This window comes from Passer montanus, unplaced genomic scaffold, assembly GCF_014805655.1.
Source record: "Passer montanus isolate IOZ18808 unplaced genomic scaffold, ASM1480565v1 scaffold145, whole genome shotgun sequence".
Classification (NCBI taxonomy): Eukaryota; Metazoa; Chordata; class Aves; order Passeriformes; family Passeridae; genus Passer; species Passer montanus.
In genome coordinates, this window is record NW_024361496.1 from 777318 (window position 1) to 805127 (window position 27810).

General features: G+C 50.4%; 1 protein-coding gene across 7 annotated transcripts in view; it reads left to right on the forward strand.

The window, feature by feature from the left end:
* The first annotated feature begins 4849 nt into the window (after window positions 1–4849).
* GPATCH8 (G-patch domain containing 8) overlaps window positions 4850–27810 on the forward strand; it is a 56052-nt gene continuing 33091 nt past the window's right edge. The window contains exons 1-4 of one of the 7 annotated variants that reach the window (XM_039700891.1): window positions 4852–5418; window positions 20681–20755; window positions 21723–21757; window positions 26403–26420. Coding sequence is in view for 2 of the 7 variants with exons in the window: in XM_039700888.1 (XP_039556822.1) it covers window positions 5374–5418; window positions 20681–20755 (120 nt within the window). In the remaining 5 variants the exon portion in view is untranslated. Of the gene's footprint in view, window positions 5419–20680; window positions 20756–21722; window positions 21758–22251; window positions 24297–26402; window positions 26421–27810 lie in introns of those variants that run through there. The other 6 variants (XM_039700890.1, XM_039700888.1, XM_039700889.1 and 3 more) reach the window with 6 other exon arrangements.

The following is a 27810-nucleotide window of genomic DNA, read 5'->3' on the forward strand; positions in this document are numbered from 1 at the left end:
GGCCAGCGCCACTCGGAAGGGCAGGACTTCCAGGGGGCACAGGCAGCACCAGTTTGCAGTAAGTGTCCCTTGGGGATGGGCACACAGGATGGCAAAGCAGAAATGGGGAATGGAGGGGCTGTGGCAGGCGATGCCGGGCAGGATGGGGACCTCGGGGGTCCCCCAGCAGCACAGAGGAAGGGAAGGGCCCCCCGGCCCTGCCCTTGGCTTTGTTTCACACTTAAGAGCCTCTAATTAAAACCAGGCACAAAGGCCCTGGCTGGCGGCAGGCGCGAGGTGCCAGCAGAGGACGGGGGTCTGTCACCAAGGGAACAGCAGTGACACGGGGTCCTGGGCATGGGCCTCTGCAAGCCTGGGCATGAGCGGGCACACGAGTGCTCACACACACAGACACACAGACACACACAGACACACACAGACACAGACACACACACACACGTGTGCTCCACACACACACACACACACACACACACACACACACACACACGTGTGCTCCCTACCCTGTGGGCTAAGGAGAGAAGTGCTCAGGCCTGGTTTGTACTGGTCTGAACTGGTCTGATGGTCTGCAATGGCTCCGTGTGTGGGAGGGGTCTGTGAGCAGCACTGCCCAGGGGGGCTGGGGGCAGAGATGAGCCCTGGGCTGTTTGGGGTGAGCCAAGCCCTGGGGTGCCCCTGCCCTGGGAGCAGCCTGGTTGGCACTGGGCACAGCTTTAGCCAAAGACCACAGAGGGTCCCCAGCTGGGATCGGGGGGCTGGTGGGTGACCCCGAGACTGGCTGTGACAAGCTGGGGGATGAGACCCCCCACAACACGGGTCTGCCTGCCTGGATCCCTCAGGGTGGCGAGACCCCAAAGCTGTGCTGTCCCCCAAAGCCATCCCCGGTGCCGACGGGGCACGGAGCCCACCGGGGCGGGCGCGGGGAAAGTGGCTTAAGCACACCTTGACCTTGCTGGCGGGGGAGGATCCCCTCAGCTTGTCGGACACATCTCCTGCCAGCGCCGGCATTGAGAGCGCGCGAGCCCGCGCGCGGAGGATCCGGCATGAAAAGGCAGCTTAGGCATCTCCTGCTGCGAGAGATGGATTAGGGGCTTCGGGGAGGCCGGGGGACAGCCAGCGCCACAGCCACCGGGCCGCGACGGCCGCGTGCCGGCGGCCAGGCCAGGGTGGGCACGGCGGGCACGCAGCCACTGCCCCGTGGCACCGTCCCCCTGGGACACCGGGCCCCTGGGGGTCCCCAAAATGGAGAAAAGCGTGTGTGTGGAAAACGGCAAGGGCTGTCCCAGCAGGGAGGGGACAGCAGGGCTGGCAGCCCCGACCCCGCTGTGGGCCCCCCTGGCTGGCAGCAGCTGTCACTGTCAGGGCTCGGGTATTTTTAGAGCCGCCCCAGACCGCAGTGACCATTTCTGCCCACGGAGTGCATGGGATCGGGGTGGGGAGGGGAGGGGGGAAATGGGCACAAATTTCCCTTTTGGCTCTGCTTTGGGGTTGGAAGTGCCCTTTAAGTCCCCAGGGAAGCACCTGGAGCTGGCAATGGGTCCCCATGGGGCACAGGGACCCCATATTGGCGGGGCGGGCATGGTCCAATCATCTCAGCTCTGTCCCCGTGCTGGGCTGGGGTCTGTGTTCCTGGGGCAGTGACAGTGATGTCCCCACAGGGACAGTGTGGACCCCTGGATGTCCCCCAGGAACTGTTCCAGGGCTGTGGGGTGGCCCCTGTGGTGGAAATGCAGGCAGGATGGGGTGCCCCTCTGGCCATCCCTCCCTCTCCCAGGAACAGCTGTGCCCCCAGCCGGGGGCAGGGGACCTGCCAGAACTGGGCATGTGACAGGAGGTGATAGAGCTGCTATTTATACCCTCCTGTGTCAGGGCTGGGTGTGGGGACATCAGTGAGCCCATGCCACTGACCCATGGTGACTCTCAGGGTCCCCTGAGTGCCCATCTGTCCCCCAGCACCAACCAAACCCCCCTGTAGGGAGGGGTGGGCTCGGTATGACGAGAAGTGTCACACTCCATGGTGTCACACAGCCATTCCAACAGTCCCCAGCCCACTGGCGACACAGAGTCACGCCTGTGCCCAGTGGGGGCACAGAGCTGGCACAGGGACATGAAGCTGTCCCTATGCCCAACGGGGACATGTCCCCAGCCCACTGGCGACAGAGTCACGTCTGTGCCCAGTGGAGGGGGGGCACAGAGCTGGCACAGGGACATGAAGCTGTCCCTATGCCCAACGGGGACAGAGTTGTCCCCCTTGTGGACACTGAGCTGTCCCTGTGTCTGACAGTGCATGAAGCTGTTCCCAACAAGGACACTGAGTTGTCCCTGTGCCCAGTGGGACACAGAGCTGTCGCTGTGCCAGTCCCTCCAGCCTAGAGCGTACCAGAGTGGGGCAGATGTGTCCCCCAAACGCCACGGGTCCTGGAGAGCACACATGCCCAGGGGCCCTTGGCACAGGGAGATGCCAAGGGGGGAGGCATTCATTCCCAGCCTCCCTCCTGCTCCTGGGGCAGCATGGCTGGGGAGCACAGCCCAGAGAGGGGCCCCCAGAGAAGAGGGGCCCCCAGAGAAGAGGGGCCCTGGTGGGGCACAGGCTCCTGGTCCTGCACTGAGGGGCCTCTGCTCATGCTGGGTTCTGGGGTCCCCTGGCCTGGGGACACTGTGTCCCTTGAGCACCCCAGGCAGAGAAGCCCAGGGACTCAGCTCAGCCCTTTGGCATAAGTGACACAGGCAGGGCTGAGAGGCCTTGGCAGCACTGTGGGCCCCAGGACCGCCCCAGGACCACCCTGCTGTGAGCTCAGCACCCCCGGAGTGCCAGGTTCCTAAAGCCCAGGCAGGCAGAGCTGGGTTCCCCCACCCATGGGTGATGATGAGCACCTGCTTTGTGCACCCAGTGAGAAGGGGCAAAGGACACCAGCACAGCTGGGTCCTGCCAGGGGAGCTGCCACCCTCCCCAGGGGTCCCCCCATTCCCTGTTCCAGGTTCATCCCACCTGGCTTGACACAGCCCCATCTCCTTGCAGGGCCTGGTCTGGCTCAGCACCCCATGGTGGGTGGGGAGGGAGGGCGTCCAAGGGGTGGCTGGGCATCCCATCCCCCTGCTGTGGGCACAGCTCCTGCACTGGGGCCAAGGGTGCCCACCCAGGACCCATGGGTGCAGGACATTTGACTGGGTCCCCCACAGGGCAGTCCCACATGCTGTGGTTGGGCTCCCTCAGCAGGGGTCCCAGGTCCAGTCCTGCCCATGTGGACCCACCTGGGTGCTTTGGGAGGATAAGGAGGGGACCACACATCTGACATGGGGTTTTTGTGGGGAGTTGAGTAAAGCAGACAGGCAGAGCATCAGCAGGACGTTCTCAGGGCAGTGAGGAGCAAACTGGAGCATGTTTCTGCCCAGCAAGAACGGGACAGAAACACGGCCACTCTGCAGTGCAGAAGTCCCAGCTCAGCTCACAGCCACCAAGCCCTTCTCAGCACACAGGGCTGGCTGGTCCCGGGAGAGAGCTAAGATTAGAATCATAGGATATTAGGGGTAGGGATGGACCTTAAAACCATCTAGTCCCACCCCCAGGCTGCTCAAGGCCTTACCCAACCCAGCTTTGAACACTGCCAGGGCTGGGCCATCCAGCACCTCCTGGTACTGGGAGGTTTTTATTTCCAGGACATCCTGGGGGAATTCCTGCAGGGCTGCTGCGGTGGGGCAGGAGGCTGAGCACAGCATTCCCTCCTAACCCGTGAGAGGCAAGTGCTCCACACAGGAGTTCTGGCAGCACAGGCCAGCCTGGCTCACCGGAGGAACAAATCGGGTCTAGAGCTACCCCGTGGAGCACGAAGAACAAGCAGTGCTTCAGGACTCACTGCAGGGCACAGGTGTCCCCTCAGGGACGGCTCTGGTGGCACACGGAGGCTCAGAGAACACCCCCGAACTGCTCCCCCTCACTCGGCTCTGGCAGGCAGCAGGGGGCAGCAGGGCCCGGGCACAGGGGCTGCAGAGAGGGAACGCAGTGAATGAATGGAGAGACAGATGGGATCTGTTTTTCCTGCTGTCAGGGCAGGCGGAGGGCCGGCGACACACGGCACGGTGCTCAGGGACAGCTGGTGACAGCTGTGCTGGGGGATGGAGAAGCAGAGACCTCTGCAGATCCAGACCCAAATCCTAGACCCAGACTCCAAATCCAGACCCCATCCCCTGACGCCAACCCAGCCAAGGCCCCAAGTCCCCAGCCCTGGCCCCCAAATCCAGACCCAGACCTAGACCCCAGACCCGACCCCGATCCCAAAACCAGACCCAGACTCCAGACCCTAACCTAGCACCCGCCCCAGCCCCCGGTGCTGCCCACGGCACTGCTACACGAGCCGGGCACACGCTTCCCACTCGGGGCCGAGGAGCGGCCCTCGCAGCCCGGCCGGAGGGCTGGGGCAGCACCGGGGATGCGAGCACGGGGGCTCTGCCGGGCGCCGGGCTGCACCGCGGGCTGGCTCTGACACCGCGACCCGCTCAGGGTTTGTGCCGGGCACCGCCTCAGGGCTGGCGATCGCTGTGATCCCCGCCAGGGCTGCCCCGGGCCCGCAGCGCTCCCAGCGCCGGGGGCTCCGGGCTGCCCTCAGCCGCCCCCACTGCGGGCCCCACCGAACGGGCTCTGCGCATGCGCCGCCCCAGCGGGCGGCACGGCTCGCTGCGCACACCGGGGGGCGGTGGCGAGCCCGCGATTCTATTGGCTCACACGACCATCACTCAATCGACTGGGGCACTCCTATTGGCTCGGGCTGGGAGGGCGGGAAGGCTGAAGCGGAGCTCGCTCTCTCCGTGTCGAGACCTCGCCGTGTGACGCCTTTGCACATGCGCGTTGCAGCGGGTGGGAAACGGCGCCCAGCGCTGCGCTGTAGCTGGCGCCCTAATTGGCTGCTAGGCACCCGCGTGCGCTACTCGCTCCCTCATTGGTTGTCCGGCGCACGCGTGCCGCCGCTCGCGCCCTCATTGGCCGCCGGGGCGCGCATGCGCGCTGCCTTCTGCAGTCAGACGCGCAGCGAGGCTCGGCGGGACGTGACCTGCCGCGGCGGAGCCCTGAGGGCGCGGCCGGCCGTGCGAGCCAGTGCCGCCCCCCCGGCGTGCCGAGCCCCGGCGTGCCGCTGTCTGCGGGCCGGTCCTACCGCCGCCCCGCCGAGTCCCGCTGCAGCAGCCACGCTACTCCACTCCGCGCGTTGGCGCTGCCGTGAGGGAGCCCCCCTGCATTGCTGCCGATCACGTGACTCGCGTCGCCGCGCACGTGACCTGTGGGCGGCGCATGCGCGGTGCGGCGGGGGCGGTGCAGGCGGGCGGCGCTGAGGGCGGAGGCGGCGGCGGCCGGAGCGGGGCCGGGCCGGGCTGGGCCGGCGCGAAATGGCGGACAGGTTCTCTCGCTTCAACGAGGACAGGGACTTCCAGGTACTTCCCTCGCGGCGCCCCGCGCGGCCGCGGCCCCTCGGGCTGGGCTCCGCCGCCTTCTCCCCACCCCCCTAGCGGGGCTTTGTGTGCGGGCCCGGCGCTGCGCCGCGGCGGGGAGCGGCACAGAGGGGAACGTGGGGGGCCGGGCCCGGCTGACAACATGAGCCGCGGCTGGGGAGGGCTGCCCGGGCACGGGGGGCGTGCTGTGACGGCGGTGGCGAGGGGCCGACCCCGCGGAGGGACCGGCAGGGGAAGGCGGTGAGGGGATCAGCCCTCTCCAGTGATGGGACCACCACCCCCGTGAGGGGTTGCGCCCCTCCCCGGTGAGGGAAGCGGCCCCTCGGTGAGGGAATCACCCATCCGCGGGGAGGGCTCGGATCGCTGCCCCCCAGACCCGCACCGCGCCGTCCGAACATCTGCCAGCGACCCCCTTCTCTGGGGAAAAAAGGTCTCTTCCTTCCTTCCCCTCGCCAAAACATCAGTGTTTCAACGCAATTAACGCCACTGGTGCTGTTTGAAAGGGGGTTTAAATAAACAATGGGGAAATTAACGTTGACTCATTAAGCTCGAACAATGACATGTTGTTCTCTGACTTCAGCCCGAGAGAGTCTCGGGGTTGGAAGGGAAAACAAAAGGAGCGAGGATAACGCTGCTCGAGGAGAGCGGTGGATGAGCTGCTGTGTGCGTCCTTGTTTCGGGAGCTGCCGTTGGAATGGTGCTGTTCATCCTCACTCGGGCCTTTCACCCAAAGACCTGGGAGGGTTTTTATAGTGTGGAGCTTGCGTAATTCTGCTTCATCTGGCATTGAGGTGCAGTCTTGGAAGCAGTCAGGACATCCAGGGTGACTAATTTATGTTGTTTCTGGATGTTTTAAGGGGTGCACGCTTCAAAAATTGTTACTAAACTGTGGCAGAAACACACAAGAAAATAAATACGAGCATGGTTATGTGCAGTGTTGGCATTGCTTGCTCTGAGGATGGAGGTTTGGCTCCTGCCACAGCCCCAAACGTGGGCTCGTTGCATCCTTCATTTCCTTCAGTGAAGAAATGAGCCATAATTAACACTGGAATAGTCTGATTTGGCTTTGAAGTTTGTGTTTCAGGAAGTGAAGCAAGCCAGATCTTGGGCTTGAAAACACATTTCTTGTAATCCTTTGGTAAGGGAGAGATGGGGAACCTAAACCAAGTTGGGTACGGTGGCTGTGCCCAGGGAGCAGGTGAGCTCTGCAGTGGTGCCCACATTTGCCTTTGGGTGTCCTTGTTCCTGTCCCTTTGTGTGGAAACCCCATGGCAAGAAAAAATAATTGTAGTGGCAAAACCTGTTACTGTGTCGGGCTCTGGACACACGGGGGAATGTGTGGTGATGTCAGGAGGAAACTCAGCTCCATTACCTGATCCCAAGATCTTGGAAGGTGCTCAGTGTGCCTGGGAACAATAACTGAAGTCACAACCCTGTGTCCTCTTGACTTTAAAAAAGGGCACTGTTCTAAATTGGGATTTATCTGTGCTAAATACCAGGCTTTCCTTGTCCTTCCCCTAGACTAGAGTGAAAAATAAAGTGATGGGGTTTGGTTTTATGGAAGGGTCACTGCTGTGTTCTTCCCTGCCTGAAAATATGCCAGGGAGAAGACATACATTTTATTTTGTGTTAAAGCTTCCTGTGAGGGAAAAGTGGAATCGTTCCCCTGGGAGGAGCAGTTTGGAGCTGGTTGAGGCTGCAGAGGACTGAAGGTGAAAACAGTGAGCTGTGGAAGAGATGATCTGAGGGGCACTGGGACAAGGGCACGCTGAGTTTTGGGAGCTCAGGGGCCTGTGCATCTACCCCTGGCAGCTGGGCAGTCCAACAGGTTTTTCCAAAGTATATTGATGGAGGAAAGCTTTTTGCTGAAGACGAAGGAAAAATAAGGTTCAAAATCACTTTCAGAGAAGACTTCTGAGTTTTCTTCTCTGTACTGAGACAGAGATTGCTTGTGCTGTAACATGGGTGTGGAATACAGGAAATGCTTGCTGTGCTGGGTATTTGCAGGGCTGCTGTGGCCATAGGTAGAAATACACTTGTGTGTGCCTCTGTAGAAGATCCTGGTGTGCAAATATAGCAAAACCTGTTGGTGTTAGGGGTGCCCTTTTCACACAGTCGTAGTTCTTTGGCAGGTGAAATTTCTGTCCTTGGAGCAGGTGTGACTCTAGATGTGATCCCGTGTCCCTGCCAGGCTGGTGAGTCCCAGGGAGCATGGCCAGAGGGAGACAGGCTCTAAAATTACACAGCTTGATCAGGGATGGATGCAGTGTGGGGAGGGAGGGAGGCTGCAGAGAGCTCTCGGGTTGTGTGCTGGGGTGATCTACTTGTGATCTCCTCGCAGTGAAAGGCTGTGTAGCAGTTTGGAGAGAGGGAGAGAAACAAAAGGTTGGGAGCAAAGAGTATAGGTCAAAGGAACCTTTTAGCTGTTTGGAAGAAAGGCAGATATCTTGGGATTAGTGATGCGGCTAATGAAAGTCACTGGATAAAAAAAAAGGCATTTCAGAGTTCTCATCATTATCAGCTGCCTTTCTGGAGAGAAGCTGGGAAGAGTCTGGGTTGGGAGAATCAGTTTGGCAAGAGTGCAAGCTGAGCACTGTAGGCAGGAGAGAGCTGGCAGTGCAGGGTTAGCAGAGGTGATCCTCGAGGTTCTGAGCTTCTGATATGCTGGAGAAAAGTGGATTAAAGGTGAGAGCTGCTGGGAGCTGTTCTTCCCTCCCCTGTGCCTGACTGAAGAAAGATCAGTGCTATCAGGGGAGGCTGGAATGGAAACATACAGCACTGCAGGAAAATCAGGAAGGAAGGACCTAAATCAGCTGGGAAAGAGAAGATGTCCATGGTCTGCAGTGCCTGGAAAGGTGCTCAGGGGAGAAGGGTTCTGCTGGGTTGGGCACAGGGGTCAGCTGAGAACTGCAGAGATAAGAGGAGTGAGGGATCTTCCCATAGCTGCAGCCACAGTGCTGTGGTGGGCTTGAAGAGAGCTGCAGAGGGAGTGATGCTCCTCCCAGGGAGTTCTAGGGAGCATGTGGAAAAGAGTGGCTTGTGTAAGGGTAAGAAAGTCATACATCCCTAAGGATGAAGGTCATGGTGTGGAAGGAGAGGAGAAAGATTGTTACCTGAAATTGTAGCAACTCCTCTCTGTGTTGGGTGGAAGGAACCTTGAAGCTGAAGGTGATTTGAAGTTGAAATTGCCAAAGGAGCAGGAATGGCACTGGAGGATATCACTGCAGTGAGCTGATTAGGCAGCCCTTGGGTTTTTCCTCACAGGATTGTTGTGCTGTAGCTGTGCTCTGTAGCTTTAGAAGCCACACTAAAGGCTTAGATACTCTTCCATTTTTGCTTTAAGCTCTGAAACTAGAGAAACTTGGAAAGCCCCTGGTTTTGAGTTTATTTTGCAGGTGCTGAACCTGAGGGCAGCTCCATAGAAAGGCCTTGAGTGTGCTCTGCCTGTCCTGGGGATTTTCCCCTTCCCAGGCCAGCACAGGGCTGTGTTTGGGAGCCTTGGACAGGGAAGTGGATGAGTGGAGGAGAAGGGATATCCCTGACCTTCCTTCTCTTGCCTCTCTTCTAGGCTCTGCAATGGCAAGTGAAGTCTTGGGTGGCTCATCCAAATAAATCCCAACTTTTTTTCCATTTTCCATCCAAGAGAGGTTATTTTTGGGGTTCTGACAAGCTTAGTTCTTGGAGTGAAGGGTTGGAGAACCTGTCACAGGCTCTGTCACTCGTATGAGCCACTGTCCCCTGGACTTATGGGCTTCCCTGGCAGAGACAAATGGGAACCACCATAGCTATGAGGAATTCTGAACAATAGCTGTAGATGATGCTAACAGAATATTGTAGGAGCATTAATAAAAGCTGTATGAACATATGAAACTGCTGCAATAAGTAAATATATATTTGTAGTGTTATTTTAAAAGCATTTGCAATGATTTTAGTCTTCAGATCAGGTATACAAGCTCAAAGAATAAATATCATACATATCTCTCTCACTGAAATCCAGAGGAGCTCCCACTTACTCCCAGCTGTTGAGAAAATGTTTTCTTGGTGCATTTTTCTCCTTTTCATTGTTGAAGCAGAAATATTACCAGCCATATGTGTCTATGTGTACAATAATTTCCTCTTCCTACGTACATTGCACTTACTGGCATCATTAGCCAGACGGAACACAGGCTGTTCTGTCTCTTGTTTTTTGGTGTTGTGTAGTCTGTGCAATGGAATAACACTTCCACCCAGCAGGAAGAGCCATGCCTGCTTTTCCCTGCTGGGTGGAAGTGTGACCAGTCTGAATCTCAGCTCGGGTCTGCCTGCTAATTCCAAGAAGATAGGTGTTTTTTTCTTTCCCTCCACAAAGGATTTGAAGAGCTAAGCCAGCACATCGCTGTGCTTCTGGCCCTGCCTGCTTCCAGCAGGTTGAGCTGAGCGCTGCTGGCAGGGGGATTTTATGCTTTTTAATTGGCAGAATGTCAGGGATAAGTTCTGTTCCCAAGCAGCTTAGGCAGCGCTTTACTGGACAGCTGGGCCAGCAGCGAGGGGGTTTAGAATCCATCCTTAATGAGTGTGGCCATGGCTGCAGCTTCACTTCACTTCCCAGGTGCTGCCTAAGGGAAGTGCATTTGGTTTTCATGTCCTTCAGCAGGACCAGCTGCTCGGGGTGATGTGGCACTGGGAGCTGATGCCCGTGCTCTGCCCTGCAGAGAGATAAAGAGGGTCATTTTCTCTGCCTGCCTTTACTAATTGGGAAAAGAAAAACTTAATGTGGGGGAACGAGGATTGGAATCTGCAAAATCTGTTACGCTGAGCTTTCAGCTGATCCAGGATCCTGGGGTGTGAGTTTGCCTTTGGCAGGAGTAGCTGCAAGCAGTCAGGAGCCTGTGCCTTTTCCATGGAGTATTTTCTAACTGAAGAATTAATCTGAGATTTTAGGAGATCTGTTAGAATTGTTTAGAGATCTTAATTTATCATTTGATTCAGGTTATATTTCTGGTGTTGGCCCAGCACAGGAAGAATACAGCTCTTACCTCCTTGGCAGGACGTTCTGACCTTTCGGTTGAGCAGAGCAGGAGCAGCAGAACTGTGACTGATTTTTTTAACCTCCCTGTGTGAGTGAGGAAGGGGGGGAGAGGACAGGGGGAAAATGTGTTCTAAAGTAGATCAAGTAGTATTGGTTCCAGTTTAGAACATCACGGTGGGGTGTGAACTTCAGTGTGGATTTCTGGGATTCAGGTGGTGAGGTAATTTTATACAGACCTTTCCTGTCTTGGTTGTGCTTTCCCCCAGTCTGTGTTGTCCCTTCTCTCCTACAGTGGTGGTCTCCATTGCTGAGTTCCAGTGAATGGGAAAGGAAACACTTTATCCTACAGTCCCACAAGCCATGGCTGGGCCACCTCAGCTTCTTCTGAGTCACAAAACCCACCCCTCTACCCAGCCCCTGCCACCTCTGAGTGGGAATATGGAGCTCACTGGATAAAAAGCACTGCTGCGGTTCTAGGGCAGCACTTCCTCAGTTGACAGAAGCCTTTCTCCTACCACATGGCTTTAGATCTTTAGTCATTCTTGTTACTTTCTCCCTTCAGGCAGCTCTGTGGACTGTTAATGTGACATTTTGGCCATTCACAGTTTTAAAACCAGAAGTTAATGTTAGGATGGTGGTTTTAAATATCCAGGTATCACTTCAGTTTCAGTTCCCATTTTGACCCAGTTCTGAGTCTAGGAGTTTGTGTTTGGCTGCGTGAGCCCTCTCTTGAAGACAACTGGTGATGGGGAACATTTTCCTTTGTAGATTGTTCTGGTAGTTTAGCCATTGAAAGCTGCATTTTCCTTAATTTTTCTTCTAGATTTTCTTTATTTTTAGCTCTTTGCTGAGCTTTATGTCCTCCTCTGCTGCGCCAAAGCACACATTACTACTCTTTGTCCTCCTATGTGGAGGCATATACAGCATTTCTGCTCAATTTTAGCTTCTGAGAGCCTTAATGGCTCTGAATTCTGTTATTGTTCTCTGTGTTGTTACAGCTTTCTGCATCCTAAATTGTCCACTTGTGGTTGGAAAACTTGCTCAGAGGAATTTAGAGCTGATTCTTACCTGATATAACATATTGAGATAAACATCTTTTTTACTGAGAGATAAACATCTATTTACTGCTTTTTTTCGTGTTTGCCCTTTCTTTGTTGAACACCCTTGGACTGTGTTTTTATCCTTTCTGCTGCCATGTTGTGTCAGGAGGTTTTAACTGGGATTTCTCAGCCTGCTGGGTGCAGCCCTGTGCTGTAGCTGTGTTTGTACAGGGCTGTGTGAAAGCAGACGTGGTGTTAGGGAGTTGAAGCCACTCTTCCACAGGTCAGGTTGCTCTGTGCCAACACATCCTCACTGTTGTTCCCTCTTTGTTGGGCTGCCTGGTCTGCAAACTGAGCTGGCAGGTGCTCTGTTTCCTCTGGTCATTGATAACAGTATTGAATGGAGTTTGAATCCTGTTAATGTGCTCCTGAGGGAGATTTTCTGTGAGATTTGGGTTTAGGAACAGTTCTTTATCAAGTTAGACACCACAGGAAGAAAGAAAAGGCAGATAATATTATGGAAGCTTGGAAGTTAATAGTGGTAAATAGATTACACTGAATATGACACAGCTGGCACCCTGTTCCACCAGGGTGGTTTCTCTTTGCTGTGTACTGTCTGCTGTGGTCACCCACAGGAGGGAAGGGGCATCCAGAGGGACCTGGGCAGGCTGGAGAGGTTGGTCTGTGTGAACCTCATGGAGTTCAGGGCAAGTGCACAGTCCTGCCCCTGGGTCAGGTCAGTTCCAAGCACAAATCCAGTCTGGGGGAGAATGGATGAAAGCAGCTCTGGGGAGAAGGACTGGGGGATTGATTGATGAGAAGTTCAGTGGCTCTGCCGTGTGTGCTGGCAGCCCAGGAACCAACCGTGGGCAGCAGGTGAGGGGGGAATTCTGCCCTGCTCAGGTGAGACCCCACCTGCAGAGCTGCCTCCAGCCCTGGGTCCCCAACACAGGAAGGACGTGGAGCTGCTGGAGTGCAGAGGAGGCCATGGAGCTGCTCTGAGGGCTGGAGCCCCTCCACTCTGGAGCCAGCCTGGGACAACTGAGAGTGCTCACCTGGAGGAGGCTCCAGGGACAGCTCAGAGCCCCCTCCAGGGCCTAAAGGGGCTCCAGGAGAGCTGGAGAGGGACTTGGGACAAGACTAGGTGAAATATCTTCCCACTGACAAAGAGCAGGGTTAGATGGGCTGCTGGGAAGGAATTCCTTCCTGTGAGGCCCTGGCACAGGTTGCCCAGAGAAGCTGAGGTTGCCCCATCCCTGGAAGTCTCCAAGGCCAGGTGGAGCAGCCTGGGATAGTGGAAGACTCTCCCCTGCAGGGGATGGAACGAGATCATCTTGAAAGTCCTTCCCCACCCAACCCCTTCCATGGTTCTTTGGTTGCTGGAAGGTCCTGGTTAGCCATGAAGACGTGGGTGCTAGAAGCTGCAGCAGCTTCTGCATCAAGGCACATAAAAAATGACAAAGAGAGAATTGGGTGAGTGAGGCCGGTGCTGGCTCTTGGCTGGAGCTTGCTGAAGGGCTGCAGAGCATCCCTCGTGTGCTGGAACAGATCCACAGCTGGTGTTGGTGCGGCAGGAGGAATCTGAAAGACATGAAATTGTTCTTGTTTGGTGCCAAAGTATGCAAAGCAAAAGGAGACCTGCCTCTGGCTCCCACTCCTTGTGTGGTACAAGCTGTTTATCTCTGAACTGTAGAACGTGTTTTTGTTTGGACAGCTCTAAGTGGGTCTTTGTATGCACGTTTTCCTGGTTTAAACCCCTTGGCCTGTGACTAGTCTTAAATGTGTTGTGCTGACTGGGTTTTCAGTGGTTTTGGACTTAGCAGGAATAATTTTGTCAAAATTAATTTTTAGTTTGGTAAACAAAAGGTGCCATCAACTTCTCAATGTGCAATTCCAAGGTGCTTCTTTCAAACTGTGCCAATTTAAATTCATCTCCGAGTCTCAAGTGATTGCTTTTGTTGTATTGACTTGAGAGGATTTTCCTGTTAAGTACTCTCAGAATAATTGATGTGTGTGTCTGCTGAAAATGAGGTTTTGCTGCAGCTTTCACAAGATGTTGACTGTAAATATTCAGCTGTTTCTGGGGGTGTGCAGATGTGCCGTGTCCATACTTCCCACTTGTATTCCAGGGAAAGGTCTGGGAAAGCAATTCCTCGTGTGTGGAGGGCAGTGAGAACGTGTTGTTTGGGAATGCTTCACCTCTGCGTTGCTAGGAAAGAATCTGGGATTTTTTTGTGTGTGTCTTTACAGACACTGCAGGGAACAACAGGAAAAAGGATGATTTTGTTCTGGGAAGCATTAACAAAGGCTTTTCAGGTGCCAATACAAAGTTGCTTTTGTATTGCTTTTTATAGCTTTGAGAACCCATGTGGCCTTTATAATTATCCAAGAAAGTTTCCAGGGTTGGATGGAGCCATCTTCTAGGTGCATGTTTGTCTTAAAAATGTAATTTTTTCTGTGTGTATAATGAATATTCAAAAAACATTGTAAGCCACACTTTCCTGGAGTTGTTTTTGAGTTCTTTGGATGGATTTCTAAACACCAACATGGTTGTCTGCATCAATTACGTTTTGGAGCCCTTCCATGGTATAGAGTCATCAGGCCCTGCCGAGCTGCAAAGGGCAGCATGAATTACTACTGTGATCTGCAGTCAGCCTGCGTAGGGAGGTGTGGATCTTGCAGAGGTATTAGAAACCCGTTATATTTTGATTGTGTGTAATAAACACAGCAATCACTCACCCCTGTGAGCTGCATATTGGTTTAAACACCTTCCTTCCCCCACTGGTCTTGGCTGAAACTCGCTGTGAGGTCAGTGGTGATGTTGGTGATAGAGCCCCACAAATAAATCAGAGCACTATCAGACCTTGGCACTTGTACCTCTTGTATCTCATCCATGCCTGGAATGAGTTTTTATCCTGCCTGTCCCACATGTGCCCCTGCAGCTCTGCAGCTGGTGGGTGTCTCACCCTCAGGCCACGTGCAAAGAAGTGAAACCAGCACGGCAGGAAACAGCTGCCCGAGCTGGGGAGGTTTGTCAAAAGAGGACTAAATACAACATGAGATGAGTGTCGATGGTGGTTTGCTGAAATTCCTGGTCTTTTGGTCAGGCAAGAGGCTGGTGCTCCAGCAGGGCAGAGCGATTCCTGAGCCTCTTGGCCACTGTGCTGGTGCTGGCCAGGCAGCATTCACCTGGATGTGGGATGTTGGCAAGAGTGCTGGGAGCCAGCTTTGGGAAAACTGGATGGATGTGAGGGTGCCTTACCCATCTAAAGATGTTGTAACTGCTCCATCTCCTTTAAAAAAGATTATTTCAATATTAACAGGATATTCGCTTCTGGAATCAGAGGGTTTTGTCCCCTGCTCCGTGGGGGTGCTGTGTGTGTGCAGAGAGGGAGAATTTGCCAAGATGGCATTTGCTGCCTTGTGCTCAGATGCTGCTCCTGTTCCTGTGCTCAGCCCTTGCATCTGTGCTGACCCGTCCCGGGAGGGCAGCAGGAAATGTCAGCTGTGCTTCCAGCCGCGGGAGCAAAACATTTGGGATCTGCAGCTCACGTGGCCTGCCCTGCCTTTATCCACACTAGAAAATGGCCTTTTTCGGGGGCACTCATTTGTCTTTTTGGGTGTTCCGGTGTCTCAACTGCATTTCTCAGCCTAATGCCTGCAGGGCTTTTGGGAGTGGGGAGTGGGCTTGGTTTAATGCTTTCAAGTGATACTTGTGGGTAACAACTCTGAATTTACGGCTTGATGTAACATTTTTGGAGTTTAAGATTTATTGATTGAATTGATGGATAAATAGAATATGAAAAAGTGGTGCTGATCTGCTTTAGTGTTTTAAAATTCCATTTTCTAAGGTAAATGTAGTATAAATGTGATTTTTTTGAGTCTTTTTCTGGTACTCTCGTAGCGTAAAACTGAATTTTGAATATCTTAAGGAGCACACTGCACTCTTTTCAAGTGCAGTTAAGCAGTCATGATCATGCTGTGCTCTTTTCCAGTGCATTTAAGAAATAATAACAGTGAGTATAGTAAGGCTTTTCTGCAAAATTGCTTTCTTTAGATTGTTACTGGCGTGGTCTCACGAAGCAGCATTTCTGAGTGCCTTCCTGAGCCAATCCTGCAATCCAGTAGGGACGTAAATAGATTGTTTCTGCTGTGACGTCTCAGCAGCTGCATTCTGCCCATTCCCTCCCCAGGCAGCCCTGCTTTAATGCTCCCAGGCAGAGCTGCAGGGTTTTGTGCCAGAATCTTTTCCTATTTTTGCTCTGTTCACAGCACTGAAGGCGTTGTCCCTTGTGGTTGGAGCAGGCAGCATTTTCCAATCCTAGGCTCTTGCTATCTGACTTGAGCTGGGCTTATAACTCACCTTGTCTTGTGTGGTGTCAGTAACAGCAGGCTCTGCTGGAGCCCAGGGACAGCTGAGGGGAGGGGTCCTGAATGAATCCCCCACGCTCCCAGACCATTGTCCTGCTCCTTTGTGTCCCCAGAGCTCCGTGTCCCCAGCTCCAGCCCAGCTGCTGGCCTGGAGACTGCCACATTTTCTTTGGGAATAATACACAGATAACTTAGGGCTGTTCATCAAAGAAACCTCTCATTCCATCAGGAATGGGCACTCTGTGGAATGTGTTCTGCATGCTGACATCTTAATGTGCTTCCGTGCTCGGGCGGATTGCACAGGGCAGTGCAGTAATTAATATCCAGGGAGGTCTAATGGCCTAAAGCAGTTGAAGTGACTCATCCTTATTTTGTCATTGTGTTGGTAGTGCTTTAGGTGTCTTAGAAATGCATGCAGTGCTCATGACCCAGCTCGGGTTTTGGATACACCCTTTGGGGTGTGAGAGGGAAGGAGAGTATTTTCTTCTGCCTGTCATTGTGAAGGTTTTAAAGGTTTCCCTTTCTCAGTGATTTCTGTGTGTGGATTTGTGCTAACCCACCTTTCTGCAGAGGTGCTTCATATAGAGGAGAGGGTGAATTCTGTGGTGCTGAACAGTGATAAATAGGCTTTAATTAACAATTCATTTCACTTGCATTGAGTGATTTATTGACAACAGTTCTTGCCACTAAGGATTTTGGGATGAAAGTGTAATTAAATTTCTTAAATTTTTTTAATGATGCTGATTGGGTTTAGTTTCACTGCCACAATGTTTGGGACCTTGTAAGTAGGAAAGAAGCAGCAATGCTCTTCCCCATAACTATTAACTTGAATTGTCCCAGGAAATGCAGTAACTCCACTGGATGTGATCTGGGACAAAATGGCATTTGTTGAGCCAGGGCCCTGAAGTATTTGCAGTCCAAAAAAGGGAGAACAAGAGCTGAAATCCTGCATGGAGGCAGCTTTTGTTGGTTGATTTTTCAAATGCCATATTCAGTGTGTGAGGGCTCTGAGAAGGTTTGGCCAAGAGCTTTGAGCAAAGATCAAACAATGGGAAAGTGGAGGAGAGAGCAGAGATCACGTGACTGTGAGTAACCAGAGTGCGTAGAGAGCCAAAGTTCAGATGATATTACACAAAAATTACAGGGCACAAACGTGTTGGCTCCTGGAGAAGAATGCACAAGGAAGCCAAGTGGTGTGCGTGGTGTGTAATGAGGAGTGTTTGCATGCTGGAGGCTTGTCCTTGCTCCTCATGAAGTAGGAAAATATATTGAATTTCAGTGTGGTTATAAGGAAGCACCAATGCTGGAGCACTGGATGTAGCACAAAGAGCAATAAATGGTGCTTAAGTGGAAACCTCTCATCTTACTCTGCTGTTCCAGGGTGGATGGAGAAGTGTCTGTGAGAAAGGAACAGTGCAGCGCATCTTGGCTCACAAAGCAGAAGTGAGAGGCCCTGATACAAGCAGCTGTAAAATGGAGGGGCAGAGGATGAGTGGGAGGAGGGTGCTGCAGTCAGCCCCAAAATCCTTGTCCACAGGAGCACGTGGAAGCTTTGCCATTAGCTCCCAGGACTGGGAATTTACTGCTTCTCTGTAAGTCATACAGGAAGGAGGTTTGGGAATAGGTTTTGAGTAGTGCTGGGTTTAATGCAGGTGTAATTTCATGTCCTGGTATCCATGGGGTTGAATCCAAGGGGTTGAATCCTTCCTTTCGTATAAAGTTTCCTCTGAAGTGGGAAGCATCTCTCAAGTCTGCAGAAGACACTTCAAAATCATACTGAAACGTGGTCAGTGCTTGGGGTTTGTGTTTGCTAGAAATGTATTCTCAACAGATCCAGCATTTAGGGTTTAATTAATTGTTGAATTTAAGTGTTAAAGTATTTTGTGTTCTTCTGATTCATTGTCTTAAGGTACAGCAAAACAGAAATGTTTTATGGATCAATGCACCAGGTTGTGGATTGGAAAAGAGGGAAACAGATGGAATTCCCCCAACTTGTTCCTTAGCCAGTTCCAGGGACGAAGAAGCAGAGGAACAGACTGTGCTGCTTCCAGCTCCAAAAGGCCTGGGATCCCCATGAAGGCAAACAGCATTGTTGTGTCCATAGCCACAGAACCATTTTTCTCTTACCTGATTAAACATCACTGGCCTGAACCCCCATAAATCCAGCCTCACGATAACCATTGGATTGTCTGCTTGCCTTTTTCCAGGATGAGCTGCTTTATGGTGGAAAGGAATTTTTCCTTTATAATTTCTTCTAAATATTGATAAATAAAGAGCAGTCTGTGATGAGTATTGATTTTGGCTCTGTTTGGACACTTTGCTATTTTGAAGCCTCGAGTTTCCCAGCCTGAAAAACCCTCCTGACCCAGGAGCAGGCTGGCAGCATTCCCCTGGGGCCTGTTCCCTGTGTCCATGGCCTTTTTGCCCAGGACTTACAGGGCAGCACCTGCCTCTCTGGAAAGCTCCAGTTTTAGTATTGCAGCTGTTTGAACCAGGGACAAGTAGAGATCAAGTACATAATAAACCCCAAAGAATATGAATATGTAAAATAACCCCCAAAATACATGGAGTGGGTGGTGGTGGGATCACCGGAACTTGGAGCCAAGGCTTTGTTTGCTCTCTGATTCTCTGGCCGTGGCACAGGGAGTGCTCAGCCTTTTGCATAGTTTCAGGGAGGAGATGTTGTTTTAAGCACCGAAGAAGTGACTTGTGAAGCCTCAGAGCAGCAAGGCGTGCTGCCCTGGAACTGGGATTGACCCTTGCCTCGGTAACAACAGCTTTCAGTGCCTTGGCAGGCAGCCCACCGGGGAGCTGGGGAGTGGGCAGGAATATTTAGCTATTCCAGGTAATTCAGTGGTGTGTGCTGAGCTACCTGCAGGCAGCGGCGAAAGGAGGCTCAGGGATGTGTCTGGGTTTGTGCTGAGAGGGTTTCAGCTGTTGATTAACTGAGCATTGTGTGAGTTTAATGTTTTAATAGATGAAGTTTAGCAATGTGTTTTTGCCAGTGTTGGCAGCGTGTGCACTTTGACTGTTCTGGTTCTTTTGTACACTGTGTTTTGGGAGGTTGGGGTGTCCCCCAGCCACTGAGGCAAGTTTTTGGTGTGGGCTGCTGGACTCCTCACACACAAAGTCTGTGCATCCACACCACGCTGTCTCTGAGCTTTGTTATCCTTCCAAAGCAGCTCTGCGACTGCTTGTGCATAGTAAGTTTGCCTTCAGCTTGCTCCTTGAAGGCTGTCCAAAAAAAAAAAGAAGAAGAAAGGGAGTGGATTGCTGCCTGCAGATTAAACCCCAGATTTGCTCTGGAGAGGCCACAGGAAAGATGATGCCCGGGAGCACAGCATGGCCAGGGTGAATTTACCACCAGGGCCTGCAGATGATGGATGGGCTGGAAGTTGGGGCACCAGCATCAAAGCACCTTCTCTTGGCACCAGGCTTTAGTCAAGATGTTCCCTCGCAGATTTGCATTCCTGCCTAGGAACACTCCTTCCAGAGGATTTTTGGAGGCTGCTGCCTGGCTTGTAGTATCCCAACTGTCAGTCTGTTACAACTGCAGTTTGCTCTTTCGGGTGCTGGCTTCCATTAAAATTCTTGCAGAAGGAAAAGTTGGTATTGGTCGAAGGAGGAGGGTGACAACTTGTTTCTCTTGGCAGCAGTGTTGTGTGTTCCTGCTCCAAGGGATTGTGGAGCTGGGATGCAAATAGAACCTGCCAGGGGTTTGGTGTGCACAGAGCAGCCAGTGGTACTGCAGGGCCTGAGGGGGGGAGTGGGGGGTGGCAGCCAAGGCTTGGCACCTCCCGGAGTTTCTGTGACGCTGAGTGGGGCCTGGGAATGTAGGAGAGCCCACTGAAGCCACCCCCTGCAGTGGCTTTTGGCCTCATCCCAACTGCTGGAATCTCACTTCTTTTGCTTCCAAGTTTGCAGCTGGAAAGTCCGAGTGTTTCCTTTCCAGGTCTGTGCCAGTGACAGTGGATGTGTTACATCATGGACCTACTGAACAGCCAAAAGTGGTTCACCATGTTTGAAATGTCAGGAATTTGAGGTTTTAGAAACCTCAAATTATGGCAGAGCTGCAGTGGAGGTGTTTGCTTTTCCTGAAATGGCCCTTCATTGTTGTGTTCCTCCAGCACTCCCAGCACTTGTTCTGGAGATCAAAGATTGCCATTGCCTTCCTAGCTCAGGGACCTACATGCTCAGAATTCACCCAAAAACAAGGGAAGATGCAACTTTTGCAAGGGGGGTGGTGGTCAGCTGGCAGGGGGGCTGCTTCAGGTCGGGAATAAGGCTGTGTGGTTTATTGGGGGATCACTTCCATGGACAGAGCACTGCTCAGGTTTGTGGGAAGGGCTGCTCCACACCATGGACCAGCACTCTGGGCACAGGGACAGGTTTCCTTTGGTACCACTGTGGGGTTTTGTTGGCTTAAGGTGTATGAAGCCATATGTATCCCTCAAGAAAATTCCTGGTGCAGGGAAAGCCTTCTGGTGGTGGGGACATCCATTCCTGCTGCGCCTTGTCATGTGTGATTTCCATGCTGGCACTGGTGCTTGTGCTCAGTGTTTTCATAGACTTTCTAAGGAAAAACATCTAGAAGCATTGTCATTATAAATGTTTGGTATTTTGCCAACTTTAATAGTTTATGATCATCATAAAATTTACTTATTTTTAGGGTTTTTTGTCCTTGTAGCTGATCCACTGAATTGTGCCTGTATTTAATAAGTTAATTTTTTAGCAAATTTGTATGAAATGTAACACTAACCAAACGTGTCTGTCCAATAACTGTTGGAAGCGTGTGCTGTGGAGCTGAGCTGGTTTTCTCTTGCAGGGCAATCACTTTGATCAGTATGAAGAGGGGCACCTGGAGATAGAGCAGGCGTCTCTGGACAAGCCCATCGAATCGGTAAGGCCCCCCCGAGCAGCAGCGCTCCCGCAGTTCGGCCGTGTCGGATGCTCCTTGATGTGAATGCACCCAAACTGAGAGCAGTGGGCTCCTTGGTGGCAGTGAGGGGTAATTGGTGGTAAACTGCATGCTGACCTTAAGTGGGCCTGGGATTTAATCTTGAAGTAGTCTTAAAATGAAAACCTGAAATTTGAGTTCAACGTGGAATTATTTTAAGTAATACATTTATTCATAGATATTTATTTTAAGGTTTTATACTTTTCTTTCAAGAATCAGTTTAATTTAAGTGGGATCTTATGGAATAGTGTAGTGAAATACATTTTGATCCTTTTTAGTTTATATTTTTGGAAAAGTACCGTTGTGTTTAAAGTGTTAGAATGACACCTGGCGGTATGGAGACGGGGATCAGTGTTAGTCCAGCAGTCCTTCCCCATGGAGCTGAAGCTGCCCTCAGCCTTTCTCTAAAATTGCTTTACCTTGAGTTAGGTGTGAAGACTCCTGCTGTAAGATGGGAAAAAATGAGGTTTTATTTAGTTTTAATTTTTTAATCTTTTTGGAGCCTTTTAATTTTTCTCTGTGAAGCACCTTCTGCTGGTTTTAGGCACAGCAGCTTGTTCAGCTTAAACTGGAGCCACATTTGTCATGTAGCTTTAGCTAAGTTTCATTTGCAGTTTCATCTGAAACAAGATAATAAACTTGTAGTGAATAATCAAGGGACACTTAGTGGTGTTCTGATTAAGTGTAGATTTTTGTTTAAAAAGTACTTGTCAGGTGTTTCTTTTGCCTATTAATTGAAGTTCTGTTAAAATTTCTCCACATTAGTCAGCCCTTAGAAGAGCCAGTGTTAGCCAAAGCCCACTATATATTTTTGTTGGTGTGTAGGTTGGTGTTGTGTGTGTTTGTGTGCGTGTTAGATGTTTACCAAAAATTTACACAACTTGGGGTGTTCGACGTTTTTCTTCCGCAGCAGTTGGCCCATATTAGCTAAGCAGCCATGATCTGGTTTGTATTGCACGGTCTGCCTTTTTTAATTTCTTCTCTAGGGTTTCCTTTCCCCTTCTTATTTCTGTTCTTCTGGTCCAGTGAACACTGCATATAGTACCTACTGTCTTAATGTGCTGGCATGATGCTAGATTTAGGCATGGCAGTAATTGATGACGCATGAGATAATGCTGCAGAGATGGGAATTGGTATTCACTCTTCTCCTGAATACTTCAGTCTCACCTTGGGACACGGGGATTTGAATTCAAATGCCAAGCTGGATGGAAATATAATGGGAAATACATGTTGGTAGCCTACTCTGGGCCACACTGGAAATTAGCATTTCAAAATAATTCAAATGCTGCTTACAGACTAGACTGGTTACCTGATTTCCAAAAGTGCTTTCCCAAAGCAAGGAGTAGAAGAGGTCACAGATTACATCTCTGGTGATCCAGAGGGAAGGATGCCTATGGAAGTGTGTAAAGCATGAGCAGATACCCTGGGCCCACTGTGCTCATGTGGGCTCACTGTGCAGATCAGGAGTAATGCTGTGTGCAGTTTGATTAAGGCTGAACTGCAGCAGAAAAAATAAATTAAATTATGGCTTCAATATTTTATTCTTGTCTCTCACTATCCAAATGTCAGGACATTTTTAATCTTTACAACTCCTTGGTAGATACAGTTCAACCTAATTGGAAACAGTTGGATGAAGAGGACAAGAGAATGGCTTGTTTTGTGAGGAGAAAGTGTTAAGACCTCAACTTGTTCTTTAAAATCAAGTTTGTTCCACTCTTCTTTTGTCTGAAATAAGAGAATCACAGAATCATTAAGGTTGGAAAATCCCTCTAAGCTCATTGAGTCCAGGCAATCCCACAGCACTGCCAAGGCCACCCCTAACCCATGTCCCCAATGCCACTTCTCCATGGCCTGTGAACCCTTCTGAGGATGGTGACTCCAGCACTCCTCAGGACAGCTGTGCTCTGTCCATCCCAGGATTTCAGAGCTGTGGCTGCTGCATGGGGGGTGGTTTTGGCCTGAGCAAGGGTGGTATCAGAGACTGCAGTCAGAAGCAAACTGATAATTTCTGAGGTTTCACATGGTCTTTGTAAAAATACATTGTTGATTCCTTAATTCCCCATCTGGGAAGCAGGAATTACTTTGTTGTGTTTCCTGACACCTGTGAAGGTGATTTTGCTTCCACACTATTAATGATCAGTGTGCTCTTTTAATTGGCAAATTACACACATGACCAGAAGGGACAGTTTCCTTGGCAGAATTCAGTGGGGTACCTCTCCTGCAAGATGTTTCACCAGGAAAGGAGGGTTCATTCTGCTCTTTTGGCTTTTCTTTCCTTCTATTTTATGCTGTTTGCTCACCCAGAACCAAAATTGAGAGGGAAAGAGGAAAGGCAAATTGTTGTTTTAGGACTGCCACACATCTAAGTATTTTCAATATTAATGAATTGGGTTTTAATCCTTAACAAGTTCTCTGTTAACAATCCAACTGGCCTTTTCCAAGGAGTCTGCTCAGAGTCATGAATGAACCTGTGCTTCATGGTATGGAAGCAGTTTGGGTGGTGACCACCCTGTGTTTATGACTGTGGGAAATCAAAGTGCTTGCCAGTTAAAATGTCATTCTTCAGAACAAAGAGTGGATTTAGTATATTCTCATAAATGTGTTCCTTGCAGCTTCCCACATCTTAGTGACAGGAAGGTGCTCCAAAGCCTGCAGGTGTTTGGAGATGGGGGGAGTGTTTCCTGTGCCATGTCCCTGTGACAGTCCCCACTGATGTGACATCCATCTCTGCAGCATTATCTGTTGAGAGGTGCTGACTGTACTGCTACAGCATGCAACTCAAAGGTGGCTGGAAAAATAGGTTTGGGAGTCTACAGATCATTACAATGTTGAAACGTGTCCTCAATTAGCCTACTGGTGATGGTGTTCCTGTGGAAATCCTGCTGTGTACAGCTCATTTAGGCCAAAGATGTCTGCTCTGAAACATGGGACTCTAACCAGAGTACATTTATGGAAAACAGAGCTGTCAGGAGCTAGGGATGGACGTGGCCTGAACAAGTGCCAGCTGTTTTCCATTACTAAATTGAAGAAAGTATTTCATATCAATGGACTCTTCAGAGCTACAAATACTGATATTTTTCCCCCCCACAAGTAACATTTTTTCTTGTTGTGCTTTGAAAGATGCTGCACTTACACTGGCTGTTCATGTCAGTGCAGTCATTGGTGTCCTTGAAAAATCAGAGCACTTCACCCTTTTTTCTAAACTCAAGAAGCTGCATGCATTTGTTTTGGGGCATTATGAGTTCACTGAGTTCAGGTACTTGAATGGGAAGTCACAAATTATTGCAGCTTTAATAGAATCCAGATTTTCTCCACATTAATTCCTTATCTCTACTTGTTTATTGAGTCTCTTTGCTGTGAATTCCTGGTTTTCCTCATCCCAGCAGTGCAGATGGAGTAGGAGACAGCCCTTAGAGCCCCCAGGAAGCAGCCCTGGCCCCGTGCAGGCAGTGTCAGGGGTGGACCCACGCCGTCACCGCTGCAGGTTGGAGGCCAGCCTGGGAATCACCCACTTATCCTGGAGCTTGTTAGTTTGTCCTTGTCCTGACTAACACGTCCTTTCCCCTCTCTAATGCTGCTCGGTGCCGTGCGGGGCGCCTGGAGCCCCGTGCCAGGCTGCAGTCGGTGGTGCTTGGACACCAGGGGCTGGCACAGCCTGGCCCAGCCGGGCTGTGCCGCTGGAAATCTGTACGGATCTGTGGACTCCACTAGTTCCAAAGTGTCATTTGATGAGGCTGCTGATTTGACATTTAGCAGCAGCCATATGTGGACAGCGCTATAAATAATGTGCTTCTGGAAGCTGAATGGTGTAGCATTACTATTTGGCTTTTCTCTCTGGTCTTCATTGTGTCATCTGTAGTGAGCTCTAGGTTTTGTTTTGGGAATCTTTTCAACCTCTTGTTTGCATGGGTTCACCCAGTAGCATCTGATCCTTGCTTATAGATTCCTCCATACACAGTCAGCACAGCTTACAATCCACTCAAGAGAGGAATGGTTCCTGCCCGAGCTGGGATGAGCGATGGGATCGTGGGGATCTCATGGAAAACCTGTGCTAGGCAAAACTGCTGATGTGGGTTACATCCCACAGGCATCATCAAAACCTTGGACTTCTACCCATCTTATAATTGTAAGCAATTTTTTTTTGATTGGCCAGGACCTTTATCAGAAATTTGTTCTGGGGATGTCCTGCTCAGGAATCACTGATCTGCATGGAAGGCAAGCAAGGGCGCAGGATGGGGATCTGGGAGGCCAGTTAGAGCTGCTGGAGCCCAGGCACTTTGGATGAGGTTTTTCCAAAGCAGCTTTCCCAGCTCTGTGAAGGTCTGGTAGACCCAAGGCCTTGCATTTCCTACACCTTTGGAGAAGTTCTGCTTTGTCATTAGAGCAGAGCTCTCCATCAGTGCTGCCCTGCTCCAGAGCTGGCATTGTCCCACCCAGAGCTGCTGAGCCCTTCTCCCTGCATGGAGCATCCCACAGCCTGTGCCCACGTGGTCCAGGAGAGCTCCCTTGCTCACCCAAGCACCTTTTGGGAGACTTAGTTTGGCTGCCTCAATAATTTTTATTGTGGCTGTAATACAAGGAGCTCCCAAGTGGCAGAGGAAGAAAGTGAGGAGACTCATGCCCTCTACTGAGGAATGAGGGGTGTCCTCCTAGGGCTGTGGTGTTTCTGTGGATCACTGCAGCTCTTCTGCAGGAAAACTGCTGCAGTGTGAGGATAGTCTGTTCAAAAGGAGTGACAGCTCATGACATGGGCAGGAAGCTTGCTGTGAAAAGCCCCATCTCTTCTATATGAAAGTAGCTGTACTTTACAGAACTTTCACTTAAATCTGCACTTAAAAAAAAAGCTGTCAGCTGTTACAACATTTGTTGTCCCATGTCACATTTTGGTCCCAATATCCCTGATACTCCCTAGAGAGCAGACAGGCTCTCACGTGGGATTAAGCGAGCTTGGCCTTCCATTATTTAATTTTTAGGGCAGGATTTGCACTGAAGAGCAGTTCTGTCAGTCTGCCTGCATCAGAGGTCTGGGTTAGCCATTGGAAAAAGAGGGAGGAGCTGAACATGGCCAGAAAGGAGCAAAGGGATGGCCAGATCTCAACTCAAATGTTAATTTTAAATTATTAGAGTTGTTCTCCTTACTCAGTTCAACAGGAGATGCTCCATTTCAGTTGAGTAGGATCTAAAATTAGGGAGTAGTTCCACTGCATAAACAAACAAATGGAAAAGTTTGGTGGGGGAACAACCTGGGAACTGGGAGAGGGCAGTGTTCAGGCATGATTCCAATTTATGTCAAACAACTCAGGACCATCCTCTTGAGTGGGTCTGTAAAAGTGGTGCTAATGTGTATAACCTTTCTAAATTTTTCTTTTTCCCTTTAACATTTGTTTCCCCCTTCACTGTCAGTCACAACACACCGCTCTTGAATCTCCCAGCTGGTCTTGACTTGTGGAATTTATTTTATGCTTTCACTCTTCTTTAATAAATACATTACTTGCAAGCAGTGAATTGAAAACAAAGCAAAAGAAAAAAACTACCATTAGTGATTGGACAGTTTCTTACTTTGTGTTACATTTAACTGTTCTTTTGACAGCCCAGTTTTTAAAGCCAGGTTCGTATGGAAATGCTTTCACTCCACTTGCACTGCTTTTGGAATAGCGTTCTGCTTCATCTGTCTTTATTTTAGTGCATTCATAACACACACAGTCAGCACAATGTCTCATCTCCCTTTGGCCACGACTGCAAAGTACTCCTTGTCCTTTCAATTCTTTTGGTTTTTCTTTTTTGTTTTTTCTTTTTTTTTTTCCTTTTGGAAAACGCAGCCATTTTTGTCAGCACCAACTTTTAGATTCAATGATCCTTTGTCAGGGTAGGGCAGTTAGTGCCTTATCCCAAACATATCCCAAGCTGCAGCCCCTCTGTGGCCCTTGGGATTGGCCTGCCCAGGTGTTCCTGCAGGTAAGTGTTCCTGTCTTCCCAACAGAGCCTTCTCCGTGGTGCCTGTGGTGGGGATCCATCCCTGTTTGGTTTTCTTTAGTGGTGGTTGGTTTTTTTTTGGTTTTTTTTTTTTGGGTTTTTTTGGGTTTTGGTGTTTTGGGTTTTTTTAATTTTTTTTAATTTTTTTTTTTATTTGACCTTTTGTCCCCAGAAGTTTCCTTATGTCTCCTGGTTTAATTTTTTTTTTTATTTGACCTTTTGTCCCCGGAAGTTTCCTTATGTCTCCTGGTTTAATTTTTTTTTTTCCATGTAACCCTAATTATGCCCTGGGGCAGAGCCAGAAGTGTGGGAAAAATGTGCATTATTCCTTGGGAAATACAGGAATACAAAATGTGTGACTTTACTAGGCTATCAGAAAAAAAATCCAAAATTTGTACTTGATAACATCTTTTTGAGGAAAAACGTATCCATGCAGCCAATATCTTTGGGAAGGTTGTGCCTTTCAAGCTGATTCACCAAAGTTGTGCAAACCTTGTGGTCATTTTCTTCACTGTGGAGTGACAAAACCTACTCTGGTTTCTGTTGATGATGATTATTTAATTAAAGAAACCTGCAGCATATAGATGAATTATTTTTTGGATTTCATGTACCACTCAGTATTCTGGAGTCACATCCTGTTATAATTCAGGATGTTTCTGTGATACTTGGGTTGTGATTTGCCTGATGAGAATTAATAATCAGCAAGTTCATATCTGATTTTTATTTTTATTTTTTGTGGTTGGAAGGTGAGCATGGTCCCAGCCAAGAGTCCTTCTCTGAGGAGCTGGTCACTGCCTGTAACTGGGTAAACTGGTCACTGAGGTGGTTCGAGTGCTCTGCTCTTTGTCTGGGGGCAGAAACCTTGCATAAAACACAACAATTTCCACACTGAGCCCTGCTCAGCCCCACTGCCAAAGCTGACACTTAATTGCTGCATCAGTACTTTTCCAGTTATTCCAAAATAGCTTTTTTTTTTTTCAGGAAGATGAGACATTATGCTTATTGTTTCCCCTACATGCACTAAT